Source organism: Lucilia sericata, unplaced genomic scaffold (genome assembly GCF_015586225.1).
Source record: "Lucilia sericata isolate MDLA Ls3-8-SP2 unplaced genomic scaffold, ASM1558622v1 Contig000052F_arrow, whole genome shotgun sequence".
NCBI lineage: Eukaryota > Metazoa > Arthropoda > Insecta > Diptera > Calliphoridae > Lucilia > Lucilia sericata.
The window spans coordinates 971154-994830 of record NW_023994088.1 but is presented as its reverse complement, the minus strand read 5'-3'; the positions used below and the strand labels follow the sequence as shown (position 1 = coordinate 994830).

The window sequence follows — 23677 nt, the reverse complement described above, 5'->3', positions numbered from 1 at the left end:
AACACACACATTTTTGTATATATGACTATAAAAAGTCATAAAAACTAGAGCACACATGCAGTTTCGAATCGTTTTTGGCCACTGGGAATTTACAAGGATAATTTGTATTTGAATTACTTATATAAAGAATAATTAGACTAAACAAACGCACCCACAATCAATAGAAAAAAACAAATACCAGCATGCAGATTAGCAAATGGATTTATCTTAATTTTACATACACAAACTAACCAGGACTAAATATAAGTTGACCACAAATCATGGGACAGAAACACAGATTAAGGATGTACAATATTTTCTATGAATAAAAAGACAAATTTGCACATCTATTAACCTTGATTTGAAGAATTGTGTGAAATTTGCATATAATTTGTAGGCAATTTACAGTAGTCAATGTTAAGGACTCTTAAGTCCTACTTAAAGCATTTTCACTTTGTACTCTTGTGTGTAGCTCAAACATAACCTTGACTATTGTAGAGAAAATACTTATTTACCTTTTATTGAATTTTTGTTATTTTTTACTTTTTCAGCAGGTACTCCGACAGTGTCATGAATAGTTATCAATCAATGAGCGTACCTGGCTCAGCCTCCGCCAGTTTTGCACAATTCTATCAGCATGCGGCTGCTGCCTCAGCCGCTTCAGCTGGTGCTATTGGTGTTGATTCACTGGGCAATGCCTGTACACAGCCCTCATCGGGTGTAGTGCCCACCGGAGGAGCTGGTCAAAGTATTGCCGATTTACCCCGATATCCCTGGATGACATTAACAGGTAAGTTATAAAACGTTTTTCCACCATTAAGTGTGATTAATATTTGTTTATAAAGTAACAGCGGAAGTTAAATGTCTAACTCTCTTTGGGTGGTTTTTCAATCGTTGTTAAATGTTGACAATTTTCTTTGAAAAAGTCCAAGCCATTATGTACATAATAAAAATACGAGTATTGTGGACATTTGAAATATTAGACAAAAATTAAACCCCAGCCAAGAGTTTATTTTTTTTTTCAATTCTACTCTTTCTTTCATTTAGTTTTTTGTATTATAAAGCCAAAATATATTGTCGTAGGTTTATTTTAATTTTTCCATAACTCATTGTTGTTGTTGTTATTATTATTTATGAAATTATTAAAAATAAATGGTAAAATGAAATTCAAACGTGTATGACGTGTAGCAACGTTCTACTCATAGACTGCCAGACAGAGGGACGAACATATACAGAAGTATAAAACCAAGAAATAGAAACATATCTAAACCAAAAAAAAACTGAACCAAACAACCAAAGTCATTGAACGTATTATGGCCTGTCACTATTCACATTTCATTTCATTCTACTACGACCACTTCTATTTCAATTTTGACTTCTACTACCAAGCCAAAAATAAATTCAAAACTAATACTCGCCGTATTCAACGTACGCGCAGCTAAAACTAAAAAAAATGAAGAAATAAATAGAATTTTGATTTGAATTTCCAGACACGCATGGTTTTTGTTTAAATAGTTTACGTTTTTTTCTCTTCATTATTTCATTTATATGTTTGTTACGTTTCATTTAGTTAGTTGATTGTTTTAGACTTCTTTTAGTTATTCTATTCTATTATACCTCTTCATGTGTGAGTCTAAATTTATTTGTCTTTTTCAATTGTCAAGATTGTGAAGAACTTTTCCTACTTCTCCTCTACTCTTAGCTCGATTGAATTCAAGCAAAAGGTAACAATAACGACGCCTTCACACAAATCTCTTTGTCAGACACAATAATTTAAATTAGAGAAGGAAAAAAAGATGAACAACGAAACCGCACCTCTTTGACGATCAAATAAAAAAGTGGGGAATTTTTAATTCAAAACTTGGTTGAAAAAAATCAAATAAATCTTTTGGTTTTAATTTTAATCTCTTGCTTTTAATCTCGTGCTGTCATACTCCTTGTACGTATGAAAAAATAACAAGAGTTGCCATGTTTATATGCTCAAAAAAATTCCTAGGAATTGGCCGAAACGACATTTACAATTTTCTTATAAAATATTACTACATTTTGACTTCTAGACCTAGCTCAAAACTAATGCTAGTCCTACTTTTTCAAGTTTTTTTTTTTTTTTAATTTTAAGCACTAAGTTTCAGTCTCTTTGATTAAAAAGGACTGGTTGTAATGACATTTTTTGATCGCGAATGAAAAATTGAGATCGAAAAAATTTATTTTGAACGAAAATTTTAAAATATTTTAGAAATGCTTCAAATTATTTTTTATAATAAATAAAATATCAGATAGTTTTATAATACATTAAATAAACTTCTGGCAACCCTTAAACACTAACTAAAAAATTTGAATTTATGAAATCAACTTTAAATTTATTTCGAAATATTATGTATTAAATATTTATAAATATGTATTAGACAATAAACCGAAAAATTCACAAACATGAATATTTCTCTAAACAATCCCATATTTAAATAAACATTAAACAAAATGAATGTTTTTTTTAAATATACCAAAATGTATAATTAATAACAAACATAAACACACACTGAAATTTAAATTCAAAAGTTTTTACTACACATACAACACTTCATCATTTTAAGAAGAAATAAATTAATAAAATATATTTAAAAAAAACAGCAACAATACAATTTAAAAAAAAATCCGTTAGATGTATCATTGAGGTCGTTTTAGTATAATTTTAAATTTAAAGTTTTTTTTGGCGCACGATATTAAAACTGTATTGATGCGTGGTTGTTTTTTATTTAAACGTAAGAACAACGTCATTGTAGGTTCATAAAAATGCTTATGCTACAGTTAAATAAAAATAAAATGTATTAATTTTCTTTTAAAATATACATTTCCATAATCATAATTTTTAATTTTAGACAAACAATTGTTTACCTTTTTTACGATTTGTTTGCCAAAATTTATTCTAGCAGTTTTCATACAATTTAGATGGATTAGTTCGTTAGTTATTTATTTATAATTCAAATAAGAACCTATTTAAGTAGGTAAATTGTTCTACAGGCTACAACATTATTATGCGTTTGTGCTAAAGTTTGTAACACCCAAAAATATTGGTACTACACCCATCTTAAAGTATACCAATCGGCTCAGAATCACTTTCTGAGTCGATTAAGCTATGTCCGTCTCTCCGTCCGTCTGTCGGTCGGTCTGTCTGTCTGCCCGTTTGTAAGACCATGTAAACCTTGTGCGCACGCTACTGGTCGGAATTTTCCAGATAATTTGATGAAATTTGTCACATACTCTTCGGTCCATTATTTCGCCTAGCCCCCATACCGTACCCCCCAAATAGGGCTTTTGAGCTTATAATTATGTTAAAGGTTCTAATATCTCTACAAAAATCGGCATAACGTGGTTTTATATACGTCTTAATTATGCTCCCGATTTTCGTAATGATCGAACCCCTACGGAAAATCACTTGAAGGTCAAAATTCACTTATAAACACTAATACCACAATGAAATTCTGCATAAATAACTTTAATGTAAACGTAAATCCCTCTACCAAAATTTTGTCAATAAATTGTTAAAATATTTTAAATAAATTAAGGTAAAAAATTTAAATGCTTTATTATTAAAAAATAATCTATATTCTTAACATATGCACTGGAGTAGGGTATCATACAGTCGACCATTTATGCAATATTAAACAAAAAGACTAATATAAATAAGTATGTAGTTTGTTTAATTAATTTAATGGGTTGAAAAGCAATTCAAGGCTATTAAGTACACATTTTTCAAAATAAAATTTATTTTAGCCAAAATGTGAGTGATTTGAAAAATCTATAAATAAATTGTTGATAAACAAAATTGTTATTCAATAGATTTTAAAAAATAACAAGAGAATTAATATTAAAATTAAAAAAGTGGATAATTTTATTTATATCTTATTATAAAGCAATACAACTTTGATTTCCTAGTAACAAACTTGTTACAATCCTCTAATCTCTTCACACCACAATTTACTTGTACAACTACAACTAATATCAAATGACTTTGCTCAAGTCTATAAAATCAATTCAAATCAAATAAATTATCAGTAATTATAAGATAATTAAAAATCAATACTAAGATTATAAAAAATCCTACAACAAAATTTAATTAATTATTTAAATTTTTTTGTAACGAAATTTGCATTAAACATAGTTATAATTAAAAAATAATCAACTAATAACACCATCACCGTTATGGCCATATTCTTTACATACCAGTTACTGTATTCCTCTTTCTCCTGCTCTGCTAGTTTGTCGCCCTCTTAAAGCAACCTCTCTTAGTCATATAAAATACTGAATACTTGTATGTTGATTTCAAATTCTATGCATTCATCTTTTATTTAATTAAATTGGTTTATTTTCTGAATGCTACACATTGACAGTTAATTTAAATTATTGGTCTGTGAGCATTAGGTATGTTTAAATGTTTCTATTTAGAATGCGGTGTGATGCAAACCCAGTAAACAAATTCATTTATTTAGGTCGTTATTATTGACGTGTGATTGTGTTTACCCGGAAGCTGATTAAGTGAATTTTTTCTTACATAAAGTCAGTTCTACTTGTTATAATTTGGGATCGATTACTATAAATACATACATATTTTTCTTCCTAGATAATCACATTTCCAAAAGAAATATTTTGCGAAAAAAGGACATTAATTATCGACTTCCAATTCAAAATTACAATGTATGCCAAACTATCAGTGAAAAAATTGAAAAGTATATAATGTTTATGTTAACAATAAAACGCTAAGAATAATGTTTACTAGGTTATACAAATATCTAGATAAATACAAGTGTATGTGTGCGTATACCTAAATAATTGAATGTATCTGAGTATTATTTAAAATTCAATTTGAATGACAGAAAAGTAAAAGAAAACCAAGAACAACAACAAATATGAAAATAAAATAAAAACAAATTGCAAAATTCAAGAAGCTTAAATACTGACATACACCATCATCATCACACGGGAAAATGTCAGATACTCGTAGACGTGGATCTCTGCAGTTTGTTTTAGTTAAAACAGAACGAAAGAAAAAACATTTTACACATACATATGTACATACTTTTACTCCGAGCAAATAATACAATCAACAAATGCATAAATATTAAATATTTTGCATATTTTCACAATAATGAAATTGTCAACCAGCTCATAGACGAGCAAAAGTATTCAGACAACAAGTACAGCGAATAGAATGATGTTGAAATGTTGTTTTTGAAAGACCCACAGACAGAATGGTTACAGATGAGAAACCGACTGATAGATAGACTGTCTGACAGATAGATAGTCACTTAGTTAGCTGATGTGGCTTTTCTACAATTTGTAGTTATATGAAGTGTATGAATCTTATATTTTCTTTCACAAATTTTGTTTTTGAAAGGAAGTGCAACTTAAAAATTTTGTATGATTTTTGCTGGCAACCTTTTGTCAACGCCATGGAGACGTCATCTAAATGTAATACTTTACATTAAGTTGCACAATGAGTTCGTGATGGTAAATGTAACTACTGCGTGTGTGTAAAATTACTTAGATAAAGTTTGTGCCAAAGCTTGAATTTATTGCCATGATGTCGTCGTCATTGAAGTGCAGTCATGAGTTAAACTTTGTCAGCATTCTATAGGGTTTAAATAAATAAGGACCTGGTGACTGCGCCAGACTTCTAGGGACTTCAACAATTGGCTTATTATGGGATTAAAGGCGCGTGGTAGAAAGAAGAAAGTGTCAGTCGAATCTTAAGGGCTAAATGTAGTTTAACTAATGAATTTAAATACATTTACTTAGTTAACTTTGTTACCTTCTCTTCACTAAACAAAAACATGCATAATCATGCAAAATGCTACAAAAAATAAAACAAACTCGACTAAAAATTGTTAGACAAAGACTTTTGTAATTTACTTACACATCATTGGCTCTACGAACAGGAACACTGGATTGAATATGGAAGAAACTTTCGTTTCCTTGTCAGCTTTTCCAGGGCATTAGAGAATGAAAACAATGGCATGAAATGTAAAACATATAATAAAAAAACAAAAATACTTTTTTGTTGCATTCTAATATTGTCATCCGTTTTGCCATTCAAAGTGAATTTTGCATTTTGTTTTTAATTACGTTACTGTTAAATGTACAAAGTTTTTACACTAGATTTAATTTGAAAAAGAAATGTTCTGTTATTGCAGTTAGAAGTTCTATCTAGGATTATAAAATAAATACAGAAAAAATATGTATAAAATCAAAAATGGTTACAACAATAATCCTTATATGATTACAAAAATTAAAATAGTTGTCGCAACCATATTATGTTAAGTTTATCACGCAAACGATTTGTAACGCGCGTTTTTACGGTCAATATTTTTTCTATCTTTAAATTTGGCATAAATTTCTATATCTTTAACAATTAAAACCAATTGGTATTATTTGATTATCTATCAAACTGCCAATATTATTTAAAAAAATACAAAACTTCGACCATGACATTTACATTGAACATGACTGACTGCACAAAATATATATTTAACCTAAATAGTTTTCTTTAGACGCCTACATATTTGGAATAATAAAATTTATTTATTTTTATAAAAAAAAAACTAAAAGTTTTAATTCTGAAAGTTTTCGTTTTAATCAATTATTAATTATGCCACGCATGCATGTAGCTCAAGCGATAAAGCACATAAATTCAAAGAATAGCGTTTTTAATGTGGAAACGGAAAACGAGAGAAAAATGCACTAAAGACAACAACAACGACAGTAAACAGTTCAAATATCAAAAATCTCCTTTTACCCGCCATTTAAATGGTAGAAAAAGAAGATATTCTGACAAACATGGCCATGGAAAGTAAACAGCATCAACAAACATGAATGTCATAGAAAAGAGAAGAGGAGCGAACGAACGAACGAAAGCACACAGCAATGACAGCAACATAAGAATTTGTGTGTTTTAATTAAAAATACTAAAAGAAAAACTTGGGCAAAACAAAAAACAAAAAAACAAAAATAAAACACTGCGCGCCATGTCATTTAACACTCATTCACACCAACATTCCAACTGACACATTCACATGCTTGCTCCTCGTACTCGTTGTAGCAACAAAATGCATTGTGAAATGATTCCACTGGATGCCAACCCAGTCAGGTTCAAAACAGACACGCAGACATTTATATGGACTTGTTGGGAAAAGGGCCACCGTGCTGGCGTTTTAATGAAAATTTAACTTTTTTGTAATTATGGTTGCTATTATTGTATTTGTAGTTGTTGGCTTGTTGTAAGTTTGTCTGGTCTCATTTAAAACCAGATGAATGAATGAATGAACGAACAAACAAGGAAAAGCTCAGACGACAATGGCGTCAAATGTTCATGTACTGGCCTGGACATGTGCATAAATATGAATTTGTAAAAAAAAACAGAACAAATAATTTCAATATGATGTGTAAATTGTACAAAATATTAATGCAGTTTTTAATTAAATTGTTGGCATAATATTATAATTCCTTTATTATTTTTTTAATTTAAAGAAAAACAAAGCTGGAATAATTAAGATATTTTTTCATTTATGGGGTGTTATAATCGAGTTGCATAGAGTTTATAATATTGAATGAGTAAATCAGACCTTAATTAAAATAAGGCTAAAATTATTTATCATGATAATAAGTCAAGACAGATTTATTAATTGTGAATACTTATAAGATCTGACTTAAAATCTATTGCTACTTATATCACATATATTAACATGTTAGAGTTTTTATATTTAGATACATATTAACTGCGATTATCGCCATTTTTAAAATATTTCAAAGAAAAATTGTAAAGCATGTTTTGTCAGTTATTTTGAAAATTCTTAAATATTTTACTTAGACAACCTTGACAAGACCACATACTTATGATTTCATAATTTACCCTTAACGCCCTAAGAAGAGTTAAATCCTTAATTTAACTTCAACTAATGAGTTTATAACAAACCGTAAAATAAATTATGAATATATGACTAATATTTTACCTAATTCTTCTTCTTTTATTTACAGACTGGATGGGAAGTCCCTTCGAACGCGTAGTATGCGGAGATTTTAATGGTAAGTAAATGCAATAAAACCCAAAAAACTAATGTTTATTTAACTCATTGCCAAAGTTAATGAGTAGAATGACATTGAAATGTTTAAAAAGCAAAAGTGAGGAATATGGCGTTTTGACTTTTTCACCAAAGAGTTATTAAATATTTTTGCCGAGGATAGCTCAACATATGTACTTAAGAGTTAGCAGTTAGCAAAGGAAACATTTTTAAATGTTTAATATTTTTTTTCATATACGTATGACCTTGAAAACTTTAAATTTTTTTGCCGATACCTGCTGTTTTAAAACAAAAAGACTAAAAAAAATACTTTCTCTCTCTTTGATATTTCATACATCTGTCATTGTCACAAAAACCCTTTTAAAACCATTCTTTAGCAAAAATTTTTTCAATAGATAAAATTTTCATATTTTCTTTTTAAAAATATTTGATTTTAAAAATTTCACGGTCTGTTATATTGTTGCATAAAACGGAATCCTTTCATATTTCTGCAGTTGTTCCAAAGCCTTTCATTCGCAGTACGTCTCTTTTAATCATGCTGTTTTGCGTACATTTAATGCTGTAAATTAGTACCTGACTATTTTTAAACAACAATTCTATTCTATTGTTTTACTCTTCTATTTATTTATTCAATGAATTGTTTTTCGTGATTTTATGCTTTGTTTTATATTTTCATATTTTTTAATTGTTCTTGATTTATATGAAATTTTTCTTTTGAAATCGTAATAAGATCTTGTAATAATTTTACTTCAAATGTCATGTATTTAGCTTCATTTACATCATTTAAATATTCATCATATACAACAGCAAGCAACAGCAAGTAAAGTATGTCAACGAAGTAAATGTACACATAAAATTATTGGAAAGATTCACTTTTTCAATATCCAATCAAAAGCATTGTTTTTTTTTTAATTTTTAATAAAATCTGTAATTTTTAAAAAATCTATATAAAAACTTAAAAAAATTATACATTTATATAAAAATTTTTATAATTTCGACAAAAAATATATGAACGATTTTCCCTATTCTTTATTTTGTATATTAATTTTGGTCTTCCAAAACTTTCTTCACTGGAAACTGGTTCAAAAGAGTACATTTAATAGCAAAACAAATTGAACGAAAAAAAAAACACGAACAATATTCAAGCGTAACAAAAATAAACAATAAAAGTATTAAAATTTCAAACAAAGTATTGAGGATACAATCATTTGTACAATTAATAAATATATAGTGGCCAACATTTGCCATACGAGCTGATGGTCAACACGTCTCGAGCACGTACTTAAAGCGATCACCATCTCCTGCACCGACATCATCCATGAGATTTAATCATGTTGTTCGCAAAATAAGAAAAAGTTTAATTGTACTTTAAATTAAATTAAACATAGACAGACAGACAGACTGACTGACTTTGACGGGATCATATCACACTTGGTTGCCTGCTTACATAAATTTCAATTCGTTGCAAAATTCGTCAGTGTATCCAGCAGACTTGATGTTAAAATATTCTTTAATGCCAGAAGTGGCAATGCAAACAGCAGTGTTATGTTTTGAGGCATTGATCGGTTTCTGGTTACTTACACACAGTCTTTAGATTACAAGTTGTGGCGCTGTTGATAGAGTTTCAAGGGGGAATTTAGCCAAGGCAATACACTAGTAGAATTTTACCACATCTTGTGATGTAAATGTAATTTTCATATGTTTCGTTTGTGTTTTTCGTATGTTTAATTAAACTGTTAAAGAAATTCCTTTGAGTGTTTGTGTGTGATTGTCTGCAAATATAAGGAAGAAGTTTTTATTTCTTATTGCCTCAAATATGACCGGTATTGACAGACAAGTTGAGAAATGGAAATTAATGCAGTTGTGCTTGTTTAACATGTAACACAGCTACTGTTGCGTACAACGAGTTTCGTTCAAAAATATGATGTAGATCTTTTATTTATTTTTCTTTTTTTTTTTTAAATCGCTTGCAACAATGACGTTGCTGCTGTTCATGATCACGATCATGATGAAAATGTCATTTCATTTTATTGGCATTAAGCAGCAGACAAAAAGTGTTGAAAGGAATTTTACATTTAATTTCATGTGTTTTTTTAAACTTAAATATTTAAAAAGTGTTTTCTTCGTCTGATGTCTTATTCATATAAAAAGTATTTTCCCTTAAAAGAAATGTGTTTGAAATGTTTAAATTCATAAGTTTTAAGCTCTAAAATTATTGCTCCAAAACACGCACCTACTGACAAGTTTATTTTAACAATTTACTTGAGTTTTATACAAAAAAAAGTACTATTTTTAAATCACGTTCTTTTTTTTTGCTAAAAACTAAAAAAAATTGATGGCGAATTTTTAAAAGTCAACGGTAAATTTATGGGGTTTAACTGATTTTATATGTTTCTTTTAAAAATCAATTAAATATTTCCCAAGCATTTAACCAACGATTTAATTATCATTAACATCATGTTTATTTTACATACATTTTGTATGAGTGTACTATTATCATACACTCATGGAAAACACTTACTAAAACCTTTTAGTGTTGAGGTATCGTTAAGTATTCTGTACGTAAGTTGGCGTAAAATCGTAAATAGATCATAAAAAGATCGTTAAAACTAATTTTATTACTGTGAACTTTTTCTGTTAACAAAAAGGTGGTGGTGGTTGGAAACAATAGTGGGACACAGCAACCAATCAACCAACATTGTATGTCACTTCAATACGTACATACATATAACCTGAACAGATAATAAAAGTACACAAACTATAGCAAATGATCTCATTTAAAAAGTTAAGAATTAGTTTCATTTATGCCAAACATGTCAGCGTACTTTTACAAAATTGCATATTTTAGCAAACAATTATAAAAATTTAAAATTATTGTCACTTGCCTGGCAACACTTTTAATATTTCCTTTCATTTATGTTTGAAACAAATCTCTCTTTTCGATAAGATTTCCTTTTAAAGTCCAGCTAAATAAAAATTGAACATAAATGTCTTCATTATTGTAGTCGTTATATTAAAATAAAAATTAAAAAAGAAATGATAATTAATTTAATAATCTAATAATTTTTAAATATTTATATTTAATGATGATGTTTATTGTTATTGTTGGTTGTTTTCTATAATATGTGTGGCATTAAATGAATAAAAAATACATACATACATGCTACTTATATAAATATTTATTTAATATTATTAAATTAATATGCATACAAGTATAAATAAATTTAAACTACAGACATTTTCTGATTTCATTTTCATTTAATCTCTATCTGCCAGCAGATCCAACCATCTACACACAGATACATATACCAACACCAGTATGTACGGGTACATGTAGCGATAAAGTGGTGGTCTATCAAAATGATTTATAAAGACTTCCAGTCATTTGGGGTCACTACTTAAGAGATTTCAAAACGTTTATTTTTTTATTCTCTATTTTCTGTTGTTATTTATATAAATAATATTTTTAAAACAAAATTAATGTTTATATAAGTAAAAAAACATAATTTGATAAATGTCTTTATAAATATTTTACAGCTTATTGCTATGTCAAGTATATAAATATAAAAATTAATTATTATTTTTAAATACTTATATACATTAGGGTGTCATATTTTATTATTTCTATGTTTTTTTTCTTTTTGGGAACTTCGGATTATTTTGATACTAGATATGGTCGTCGCACTCTGAAAATTTTTGGTCAAATCAAATAATGTAAACCTTGCTATATCGAATCTCATGTTTTAAAGGGATAAATTTGCAAAAAATAATATTTTGTATGAAAATTCACATTTTATTCAAATTTCCTGAAACTACTGGGTGTTAACAAACAAACGTGTTATTCGAATTCCATCTTATCAGTTCCACATTATCAGTTCTAAAATCATAATTATTTATTTGAGTTTTATAAGTCACAAAATATTAATGATAATGAATTTTGTGATTAATTTTATTCTCTGCAAAATTCATTCTTATTTGCATTTTTTTCTAAATTGACAAAATTTTTCAGTTCGCGAACTTCTCCGAAATGTTAGTTATAGAAATGTTATTTTAATTAAAATTTCCCTTATGAATTCATACGACTTAGTACGTTTCTTTTGGCACGAAGAATTTCAGTAGAAAAACAGCTTTAATAATGATTTTAAAGAATATGTGGTGTAAAGACATTTATTTCTTTAAATGTCAGTACGAACGAATCTGTAGAATGAAAATTTCCTTTAATTAACGATGAAGTTTACTAATTTCATGTACAACTTTTTAACAAATTTAAAGTTTATAATGGTTTTCCTATGGCAAAAAATATAAAAAACCATTAAGAAGAATTTTCTTCTTATCTAGTTTTAAGATAAGAAAAATATATAATTGAATATTCATAAATTTTCAAAAGAAATTAGAGTGTATAGAAATTAAAAGAAGATAATTTTCACTGGTGTTATTTTTATAATTTTGCTTCTTGCCAAAGTAATAAACAATTTAAAAGTGCATTAACATTTTAACTCAACAACCATAAATTTTGTAAAGAAATTAATATTAATGTTAGTACATACTTAAATTAATTAAAAATCGTTAACAAAACACACTGAATGAAAACCAAACAAATAAAAACAACAACAATAATAAAACAACATGGCTTTTTCTTAAATGAATACTGCAGCTAAACACGCATATCAAACACAACTAACAACAACATAACATGTTTATATTAAATTTGAAAAAAATATTAATAAAACTACTGATATTAATAATTATAATTATAATAAACGTTATAGTTAAGACAATGCCTAAACAAAAACATTTCCAGAATTATTATATTATTTTATAATTACAAATTAAAGTGAAATTTCCATATGATCCCTTAAAATAGATATTTAACGTATTTGTGTTACATTAACGGACTACAAAAGTCTTACAAAACATCTATTTAAAGATTTTTATTATAATTAACAAATATTTTCCATTCCAATGTATTAAAGGATTTAAAAGTTTTACTATAACCATACATAGATACATACATACATATGTATGTAGTTATTTGTGTGTATATGAGTGTATTTTATTAACACAAGGGTGTTGGTTGGATTTAATGTTACAGGGTGAAATAGTGACACTAAAGGAAGGGAAAATCCTGTCTTTTAGCAAACACAGCCCAATAGCACTAAGCAAAGGTAGAGTGCAGTTTTGGTATGATGATACAAACATGTTAATTGGATTTTTGTCTGTGAATTTAAATTACATTGACCACCGTTACCAACCCACCATCGTCATCAATCGTAAACACCCCTTTTTTTCTTACAACAACAAAAACTAATATATAATGTTTCTGTTGTATTTTTTTTGGTACTCCAACAATGTATTGTATTTCACATGTAATTTAAGCCATTTCTTTGTTCTTTGGCTCCGTGTTTGCAGTCATACTGAATTGTTTGCCGATTTTGTTTTTGTTTTGCTTTATCATCGACCTACGCTGGCAGCAAAAAAAAAAAAAAAAGCCACAACACACAACAGATTAACCAAAGTTTAATTTTCATCCTCAGACGAAACGTGTTGTAGCGACAAATTCCACATATTTTTTACAATTTTTTGCTTGCAAATCGACAATCAACAAAAATTGCACAAACGTGCCGATAACACAACAATGCATATTTTTGTAATGGCCGTATACCAAACAATAATACCAACAACAACCACAAAATTGTTTTAAAAAATATCGGAAATTAAACACAAAAAACAGCAACAACTAAAACTATATATGAGTAAAAAATAATGTACCACAAAAGTTAATAATACCAGAGGAGTAAAAGAACAAAATTTAAAAAATATGTATTAATGAAAAATTTAACATATATTTGAACGCATAAGATATACATACATCCAAAGGAGAGAAAAGAAAAGCATTCCTACTTATCTAAATATGTACAAATGATCCAAAAGTTTGTGCCTTAAATAAACTTTATCAGTGTTTAATAAAATTAATAAAATTTTTTATTAACAAATATTAGCACTCCAATTATTAATTACTTTGCATATTAATCGGAGAAAAAGTAAAGAAAAATATTATTCCTTTACAGGAAATTAAATTAAACATTTTATTTGTTATATTTAAAATTATTACGAATTTGGAAATCTTGTAATGACCCTATAATTCTCCTCACAACTGTAAACATGCATTCAAATAAATATAAAGGCTTATCTCGCCTCATAAATTAACCCTTACCGCTTTGACGCTCTTTCATTATTCTTCGTTTGTTGTTTTTGTAACTTTTTGTTTTTAATTTTTGTAACCGACTCAAAGTCAACATAAAACAAAGGCAGTCGTCATCATCAACAGCATAATTTCTGAATGTATAAAATTTCCAACCAAATCTTCTAACACTTTTACCCTTTTTCAAAATTTTCTATTTTCATTTGATTTTTTTTTTTTTTTTTTTGTATATTAATTTTTTTTCTATTTGAGATTAACAGAGGAAAAAAACACAAAATGTATACTGTCAATGACATTGGCATCCGTTGGTGTGTTAGATTTTGGTCGGTGTGGATTATTTGAAGATAAGAATAAATACTGAAAATAACAGACAAAACAGACAGAAGTACCCAATTGTAATATTTGTAATGATAAACTCTAAACTTCCTAACACTGGCTGACTGCAGCATCTAGCAAACGTCATTGTGCTGATGATTTGCCCCCGTTTGTTTAATTTGCTCCCTTAATGTTAAAATTACTCCGAAGTTAAAATCCACAAGCACATCCCTGCAGTTCGAGGGGCCTATCTTGTAATATAATATTTAAATTATTAACTTGTGAGTAGTTATTTTATCATGAAGAAGAAGAAAGTCAATTGATCATTCACAGACTACAATTCCTGAAAAGATACTGAAGTAGCAAATTACCACCAGCTAGAATACTTGGGGACGCTAAAGTGACCACAGACCTGTGCATTACAATGAGAACGTAAATGTCAAATGATGCAAATTATATTAATCATGCGATCCATGCAAATACTTTGAAAAATGGATACATTAATTCCTAGTAAAACTGCTGAGCAATATTCATACATTTGTAGAATTTATAAACAAGCTGTTTGTTGTTGTCAACAACAAACAAAACTTTTGTAATTAATTTTTCATTAGACAAATGTCTCCCTAACGTTCGTACTTTAATGCATATTTGACAAACAGTTAACTAATCAGTCAGACAGTCAGCCTCACTGACAGTTGTTCTTTTGTTTCATTTGCAAATAAAAACCAGTAGCAACAAGGAAAATTATATTGTTATAAATTGAATGCATTGTCATGTCTAAATAGAATTATTTCGTTGCAAGGTTTGTCGATGAAACGGCGTCTAACTCAAGCTATTTTAATGTAATGGCGCTTAAACAACAATGCACACACATTTGCACTTGTTCTCAAACACAATGACAGTAAAATATTATTAATTATAAAAACAATAAAACAATATAAAACGCAGACTTCCCACAATTAGAATGAGTTTTTGTAAATAAAATGCAGTTAATTGTGACTAAATTATTAATATTTCTTTAACTACACCGCGAACACTTTTAAAGTGCACATTTTATTACTTTTCAAGGTTTACGATACTAAAAAATTAACAACTCGCTTCAAATACTACAATGATTGAATCAAGCAACCAAATGTTCAAATAAACAATGAATATTACACAAATTCGATGTAAAAAATTATTAAGCTAAATATAATGTTCATTGCATAGCTGTCCTCTTGAGCCATTTATGAATAATATTTGACTCTTTAATAAATACAAAACTGAATCTTCAACAATTTTAATATGTATTTTAGCCGTCGAATAAGTATTTGGTGCTTTGAATAAAAAAATAACTTTTTGTATTATTGTATTACTTTCCAATGTCTTTCATTCGATTTTTCTATTATTTATAGTTATTTCCTTAATTCACTTTTTGGTCACATTAAATTCTTTTTTATTACATAATTTATGCAACATTTCTAGGAAGACATAAAAATAGAAAAATTATAATTTCTTTACCATGCTTGAGGTCTAAAAATAATACCTCTAAATATGAATGTGAAATGAACATTAAAAATAATTTAAAATATAAATTATAAAAATGAACGACCACACCTTAAGTAACTAAAAACCTGATAGTTTTTAATCATATTCTTAATACAAATTATCTTTAATATTAGTCATATTGACCCAGCAGGAAATGTTGATAATGTGGAGGATTTTGTAGAAGGTTTTAGATTGATTGAATGGTTTTTTTTTTAACTCTTCCTATCAAGAGTTACACTACTCTCGAGAGTAAACAGCATAAAAATAATGGATATACTTACACTAAAATGATATCTAGAACATCTTTAATATACATAAAAAGTTAAAAAATGTTTTTATTATACATACATAAATGTTTAAACTTTGCGAGACTTTAACCTAAATAAGGGATGATTTTAGTCACTTTTTAATGTACAATATGATGCCTAATAACAACAACTACAAAAACACTATATTAAATTCTAACAACAAACACCTAACAAATGCTAATTACAAAATTGTATTTCGCAACAAATGCTAACTAACTACTTTATGAAGCAAACATTTAACAAAATCTTTAAAAGCTTTTCTGTCTTTTTTTGAACCTTTCGAAACACCCCAACTCCTTAAATGTCTTCCAGAAGTCTTTCAGTGACCAGGCAAGTGAGGCCCGTAAGTAGCAAACAACTACTCACGATAGCAAGTAATCATGAGGGATTAATTTTGTATGAAAAATAATGGAGAAATATATTTCACGCCATTACAAACATCTATTGATATGGCAGCAACTAATTTATATTAACTGTTTTTATTACAATTTATGGCTGACTGTGTGTATAGATTTCTTGAATTTCATTTCATGTATACGTAGATACATTACATACCAACCAACCAGTATGTTCGAGTATAGGGGTGGTTTTGGTTCGTTTACTCTTTGAAAAATTGTAGAGCTGGATTTTCAAAGTTAAGGCAAACAAAGACTGCCAAGAAAAGGCTTTGAACGAATACGAGCGAGTCTCCAAGGACCAATTTAGAAAATTAAAAACAAACAAAATAAAAATCAATGAATGGCCGCCTCTGGCCATTATTGTTTTTAGCAATAATACAAGCTTTTGTTAAGAACTTAAATGATGTTTACAAAATTTAAAAGATTTTAAAGATCTTTATAATTTAAGACACCTATGTATGTATGTATTTTGGAATAGCCACCCTTATATTATGTGTTTCAAACTGAGAAATATAAATTTTACTTTTTTTCCTTTTAAGAACTTACAATGTTGTAATAAGAAAAAAATGTTAAGAAAGCTGGTCATTACTGGCATTTACCCTTAGTGTCTTTATGGTTGTTTTTAATCTTCTGGGCTTGTGTGTGTGTGTATGTTTGTGTTTTCCATTCTGTTGTTTTTTCTTGACTCTAAGTCAGAGTGAATATAATGGCTAAGATACTTTGAAATTTGTTGCCAAAATATCTCATATATTATGTGCTTAGTTTGCTTAAAATAAATACTGAGTTTAAAAAGAAATTTAAAAAAATATAAGGGCCTTAAAACAATGATAGTTTTACGAATTCACGAAATTGTTTGACAATATTTTACTTTCTAATTTTGTATATTTTTTTTAAATTTGTTTCCTTAAAATAATTTAAAATAATTTCTAAAAATGTCAAGAGGTCAAGTCGCCGGATTAAACTAATGAGTACACTGATGCTAACCGTTTTGTATGTTAGCTTTTGCTTTCAAGATATTCAGAGTACTCGAATTAGTTTAAACCGCTGGGTGCTCCGCTTGACAAAAAAGTGTAAAATTCAAGCATAGTGTTTTATTTATTTATAATTATCAAAATTTAATAAAATTTCTTAATTTAAGGCCCAGGTTTTGTAGTTTCGCTCCTGTTTTTATTCAAATGTTTGTTTGTTGGGTGGCATATTAATGAGCCACAATCTTAACAAACGACAAGCAAAATGTATGTAATAAGTTACTAAACCCCCTAGAATACTTGCATAAAAAAAGAATGAAAAAAACTAAACTGCCTTATTCAAACATTTACCAAAAATATTTCACTGAAAGATGTCTGCTTGATTTTTTTTTAAATTCTACACGAGGGTGTGATAAGACAAAATACCCACAATAAATGTGAAAAATATATGACCCAACCTAGAATCTAAGTATTTGGGTAACTTCAGCTAACAACGAAAGCTCTTACAACAGCACATTCACACATACACTCACACATCCTTGTAAAGTAAATCTCCAAATTATAAGAAAACACATGACTCCTGGTACCCATAGAAGCAAATATACAAGAAAACAAGAAATCTGACTAACAAATATATAGAAATAAAAAAAAAAAAAACAGTACTGAAAATAACTTATACAGGACCAAACGGAACGCAAAATATTTTAACCATAAATTTTCTAAGGCACATGTTGTTTGTACTTAAAAACATTCTTCCTTCTGCTTTTGCCATGGTGCGTAGCAAAAGAATAAATGAAAAACGAAAAAATAAAAGCTTAAATTGCAAATAAATAAAACTGAAAAAGGGAAATGAAATTTTTTTTCGGTACGTTTTCATGAATGTGTCAGACCCAGATGTATGCTGGCAAGGGATCGTAATATACAGAAGGATTTAGGGAAAAGATGGACAGACAGACAGATAGAAACGTAACACATTTTAATGTTTATAAATCGTAATATTCTTGTATTTATGTGTGCGTGTATACCATAAGGATGTAAGTTTTTAAATAATATGCGTAACCCGAAAAAAGTGGTTGCTATTAAACATGTTATGCCTAAATGCAGTTATATCTGTTAGTTTTTTCTTCTTATTTTTCTTTTTTTGTAACTAATATGATTTTTGAAATTAAGTATTAAAAGTCCAGAAAACCATAATCCATAGGATTTAACAAATTTACATATATTATTGTTTAATTGTGTACCAGCTGTAATATTTAATATTTTTTCAGAATTTTATTGACATTTAGAATCTCTATATTTAATTTAAAACATTTAAGAATGTGAAAAATAACATACTAAGTACGTCAGAATATCATATTGATAGTTCTGTTAATATTAGCTAAATATTAATTTTACAAATTTCACAATTAAATATAATTTTCCCATATTCAAAATGAAAGTGAATTTTCATTTTTTTATAAAAAAATCGACTCCTTTTATACATACATATGTACATTTATTTTCAAATTCAATTCGTTTCATTTTTATTATTGGCTTACTGTTGGTTCTTATATGATGGTTCATTGATTTTTTATTGTCAGTTTTTTTCTTATTCCAGCTTTTATTGTTTTTCTAATGATTTCACACACAGAAACTTTTGTTTCTTTAACAATAATTTAATGATTTTTATGTGACTACTTTTTTAGTTTTTTTTTAGTTATAGTTTTTTTCATGCTTCTTCGTTTTATTTTTTGCCATTGTTTTTCAATTGACTGACGACACACGTACCTCCACGCATAAATAGTTTTTGCTTTTACACGCAACTTCAAGTAGTAAAGAACTGTCCCAGTAATTTTAACAGGAATACACTTTTAAGACATTAGTTTTTCCAAAATTCATCTCTACAAATTTAACTGGATTTGGGTCAATTGTTACATTTCTACTCTTGTAATGCAAAGGTAACTCAATTGCTTACTTTATTCATTCGAGCGAATTTGTAAGTCGTTACATAAGTGCCTCTAGATAGTCTAGGATGTAGTCAGGAAGTTGGTTAATATATTTATCAGCCACGAATGTGATATTTAAAAGTCGCTTAGCTACTTCAGTAATCATCAAATCGAACTGTCATCCCGAATTGCTGGGGTACTATAGAGTGCACACACACACACCCATTTACATACTTAACAGTTCATTGAACATCATAAATGTTTGCTACTTATTTTTTTTTTCGAAAACATTTTATTTAAAATAATAATTTAAAAGAAAAATTATGTATGTATGTACGTACACATACATGCATATGTGTATGTGCTTCATTTAAAAAGTGGAATTAAATGAATTCTTTAATAATTTTATCTTATTAGGCAACTTTTGAAATACATACTTTTAATTATTAATATTTTAGCCTAAATAAGATATCATTTAATGACGTTTGACTGTTGCAAAAACGGCAATTTTAAAAGTAAAGATTTAAGTTCAGTTGTAAAAATATTTTTCTCAGAGGCAATACACAATTTGGAAACCTAAAATTTTAATGGAAATTTGAGTTTAAAATATTTTTTGTAGAGCAAATAGGATTTTAAATTTAATATTATTAAATTTTTTTTATCATTTGCAACAATATTGTCTGCGTTTTTCCTAAATTTTCTTCATTTAATATTTTTGTCACTTCCTTAAAAATACACACATTTTTCCACTTTTGTGTTTCATTTCGTGACAATAATAATTTTTGTCTCTCTTACCCCTAATTCTCAGGCACTTTGATGTTACTGTTGTAGTTGTGTTTTTTTTTCCTTAACGATGTTTTTGTTGTTGTAATCTCTACCATAATGGTTACTTATTATACAACTAACAATGCTTTCAATGGCTGTCTGAATTGTTATTATACATATTTGGTTGTTGTTGTTGCTGTTGTTTTTGTTCTAATTCAACATGTCTGTTTTTTATGCGTAAGGATGTGTGTTTGTTTCTTTTCAAATTTTGGGGTTCAATATTCCCGGCAACCACCATTATTAGAACATTTTTGTGTAAGCGTGTGTGTTTGTCATTGTCAGTGTCTCAAACAGCAGGGGGTCTTTTAGTTTAGTTAGATGTCGTTTATTTAAGTTAATTTTATATACATTCAAGCATTTTCTTGTTTGTTTCTTGTTTTTCCTGTGTTACCTGCTTTATATTAAATATTAAATTATAAAAGATAAAATGATATACCAACATTTTTTGTTCAAACTAAACGAAAAAAATCAATAACTGAAATAAATTTAAAGAGATACAGAAAATGTTAAAGCAAAACGTTTAATATGGCTTTAATAACTAAAAAATAAAATATACCTATATGAAGCTTAAATTTCCATTTCCATATTGTGGGTACTCCATAAAACACCTCTAAGTCATTTCAATTAAATGTACTCAACTATCGCTTTACCTAATTATTTTATGATTTCAAACTCATAAAAAAAACTTTAATGGTTTAACTGTATAAAAAAAACATGTTTAAACATCTTCATGATTAATGAGGTGTTACCAAAAAACTAAATATACCATATAATTAACAATAAATCCAACTTATTTGGTCAAGATACATACAAATGTACATTTATACAACAACCAGCAAACAAGTAATACCCGTACAACCAAGGTGTTGTCTTATGGTCATAAAAAAGTACTTATAAAATAATAAAATGTATCATGATGATCATGATGAGGAGTTTACTTCTGAAACAATACATACTACTACTACACACAGTGGAAAACGTAACGAAAACATTCAATATTATACGAACATTAAAAAGTCTATAAAAAAATTAAATAAAATACATTTATAGAGGCTATAAAAATAATTTACTAGCTCTCAACCCCGAAAACAAATAAATATTTAAATGTACACAAAATGACTTAATAATTAGTAAGGGTATTGAAAATGAAACTATTTTTAATATTATAATAAATAATTAATTAATCAACAACAATAACAAACTATTGCTAATACCATGTTTAATGGCTTTTTAAACTTTTTTGTTAATTCAAACTTTAATAGAGGAAATTAAAACGGAAATAACACCATCACTTATAAAGACAAATTGTTTAACAAAAGTAAAGAAAATAGCAGTCGACAACTACAAAAATAAATTCATTTAAACCATTGAACACTTTATAAAAATGTTGCTTTGCTTTTTTACTTATGATGCCATAAAACCCATAAAAAAGCAATTCAAAAAATTATTTTTATTATTATTATTATTAAAAAATACAATTATATTATTTTTAACATTTATAAAGTCACACGATAACATAAATTACATTAATGAAATAATAAACAATTTTTTTATTATACTTAATTTTGTTTCTTTTCTTCTCTCCTTACCTACGTATGTATCTCTCGTTTCTTTTAGAAACGAAAAATTGTGATCTGTTATGAATTTTAAAATTTGCAAAAAAAAAAAAAAAAAAAAAAAACAAAAATTATATTTAACTATATCATATGTCTTTTGTATGGTCAATCATATAAAAATATGTATTACAAAAATTGATCAGCCAATTTTATATGCCAGAAGTTCTTAAACGTTTGTGAAAAGTAAAAGTTGGAAATTTGTTAATTTTAATATTTGTGAAAAATACAAAAATGATAATATAAGACAGATATTAAACATTAATTAGTTTAAATTTGAAGTTAAAACAAAGTATTTCCGTTTTTTGGTTTCAATTTTTAATTTTTCCAAATATGTATAAATTAGTGAAGATTAAATTTTTAATTCCAATAACTTGTTTTGAATTCAGAAAAAAACTTCTCATAACAAATAAACTAAATATTCCTTAAACCATTTTTTATTAAAGAAAACAAACATTATCAAACAATAATGTTTTTTTTTTTAATCTCTAATGTTTGTTTAAAAAATACCAAATGCAAACAATAAAAAATTATTACTTTATAATAATCTTCTACATTATTATCATTAATAATATTTAAGAATCTCTGTATTAGGTGAATAAATTGTCATGTATTTGTGTCTGCTTTCTTCATTTCATATTTTTGCTCTTAACAGTTCAAAGAAATGATACAAATAAATGACAATAATAGTCGTAAAACTAACATTTATTATGTCTACATTCAATTTTCTTTAAACAATTCATTCTACAGATACAAAAATATGTATTGTATGGTATTTTATTAGTTGTCATTTGTTTAAGCACAATGAAAGAAAAGAACGAATAAATGAATGAATCTTTTTTTTTTAATTTTATACATATTTTTGGTGTTTTTGGCTTTTTTGTATTGTGAATCATATTTGTTGTTGTTCGTTGCTGTCTACAAATTCTTTTTATTTCGGGTTTTATTTTTGGTTTTATTCGAAAAAATTGATTTGTCAGCGATTTTAAAATTCTTTAAACATCGTTTTTATTCTTCTTCTTATAAGTCTTTGTTGTTATTGTTTGTCTTTCATAACTCTACAATATTTTCGATACGTTTATGTTTTACATTTATACATTCATATATAAGATATTTTGTCTGCCCGTCCGTCCATTTATTTCAATATAAAAATATTTGTATGTTTATTTTTTATATTTTTGTTATATTGATTTGTTTATATTTTAGTATCGTACTTCCCGGATGGCATGTTAAACGAAATCTAAACATTTTTTTCTTCTTGAAACTCCCAAAAATACCAATCGAACATCCATCCATCCAACCGGCACAGTCAGAACGTCTGTGTCAGTCATTGTATATTTTTTTCTCAGTTTCTTAAAAATTTGTTAAATCGAATATAATTGCTGTTTGTACTATTTCAATTGGTATTTTGTGGTTTTGAAAAATACATTTTTTGTTGTTGATGTTATTTCAATAATAAAAAGTCATAAATAATGTTAAATAAACAATTAACACAAATTAAAAGAAATGTGGAGAACAGCTAGAAAAAAACCTTAATTATTTATT

The 23677-nt window shown here is 27.3% G+C and overlaps 1 protein-coding gene across 3 annotated transcripts in view; it reads left to right on the top strand.

The window, feature by feature from the left end:
- The window catches only part of LOC119616012 (homeobox protein abdominal-A), a 35558-nt gene that overhangs the window by 5768 nt on the left and 6113 nt on the right, over nt 1–23677 (top strand). For 2 of the 3 annotated variants that reach the window (XM_037972127.1, XM_037972125.1), the window contains 2 exons: nt 531–769; nt 8008–8055. In XM_037972127.1, the coding sequence (XP_037828055.1) occupies nt 531–769; nt 8008–8055 (287 nt within the window). The remainder of the gene's footprint in view (nt 1–530; nt 770–8007; nt 8056–23677) is intronic. The other variant, XM_037972126.1, reaches the window with a different exon arrangement.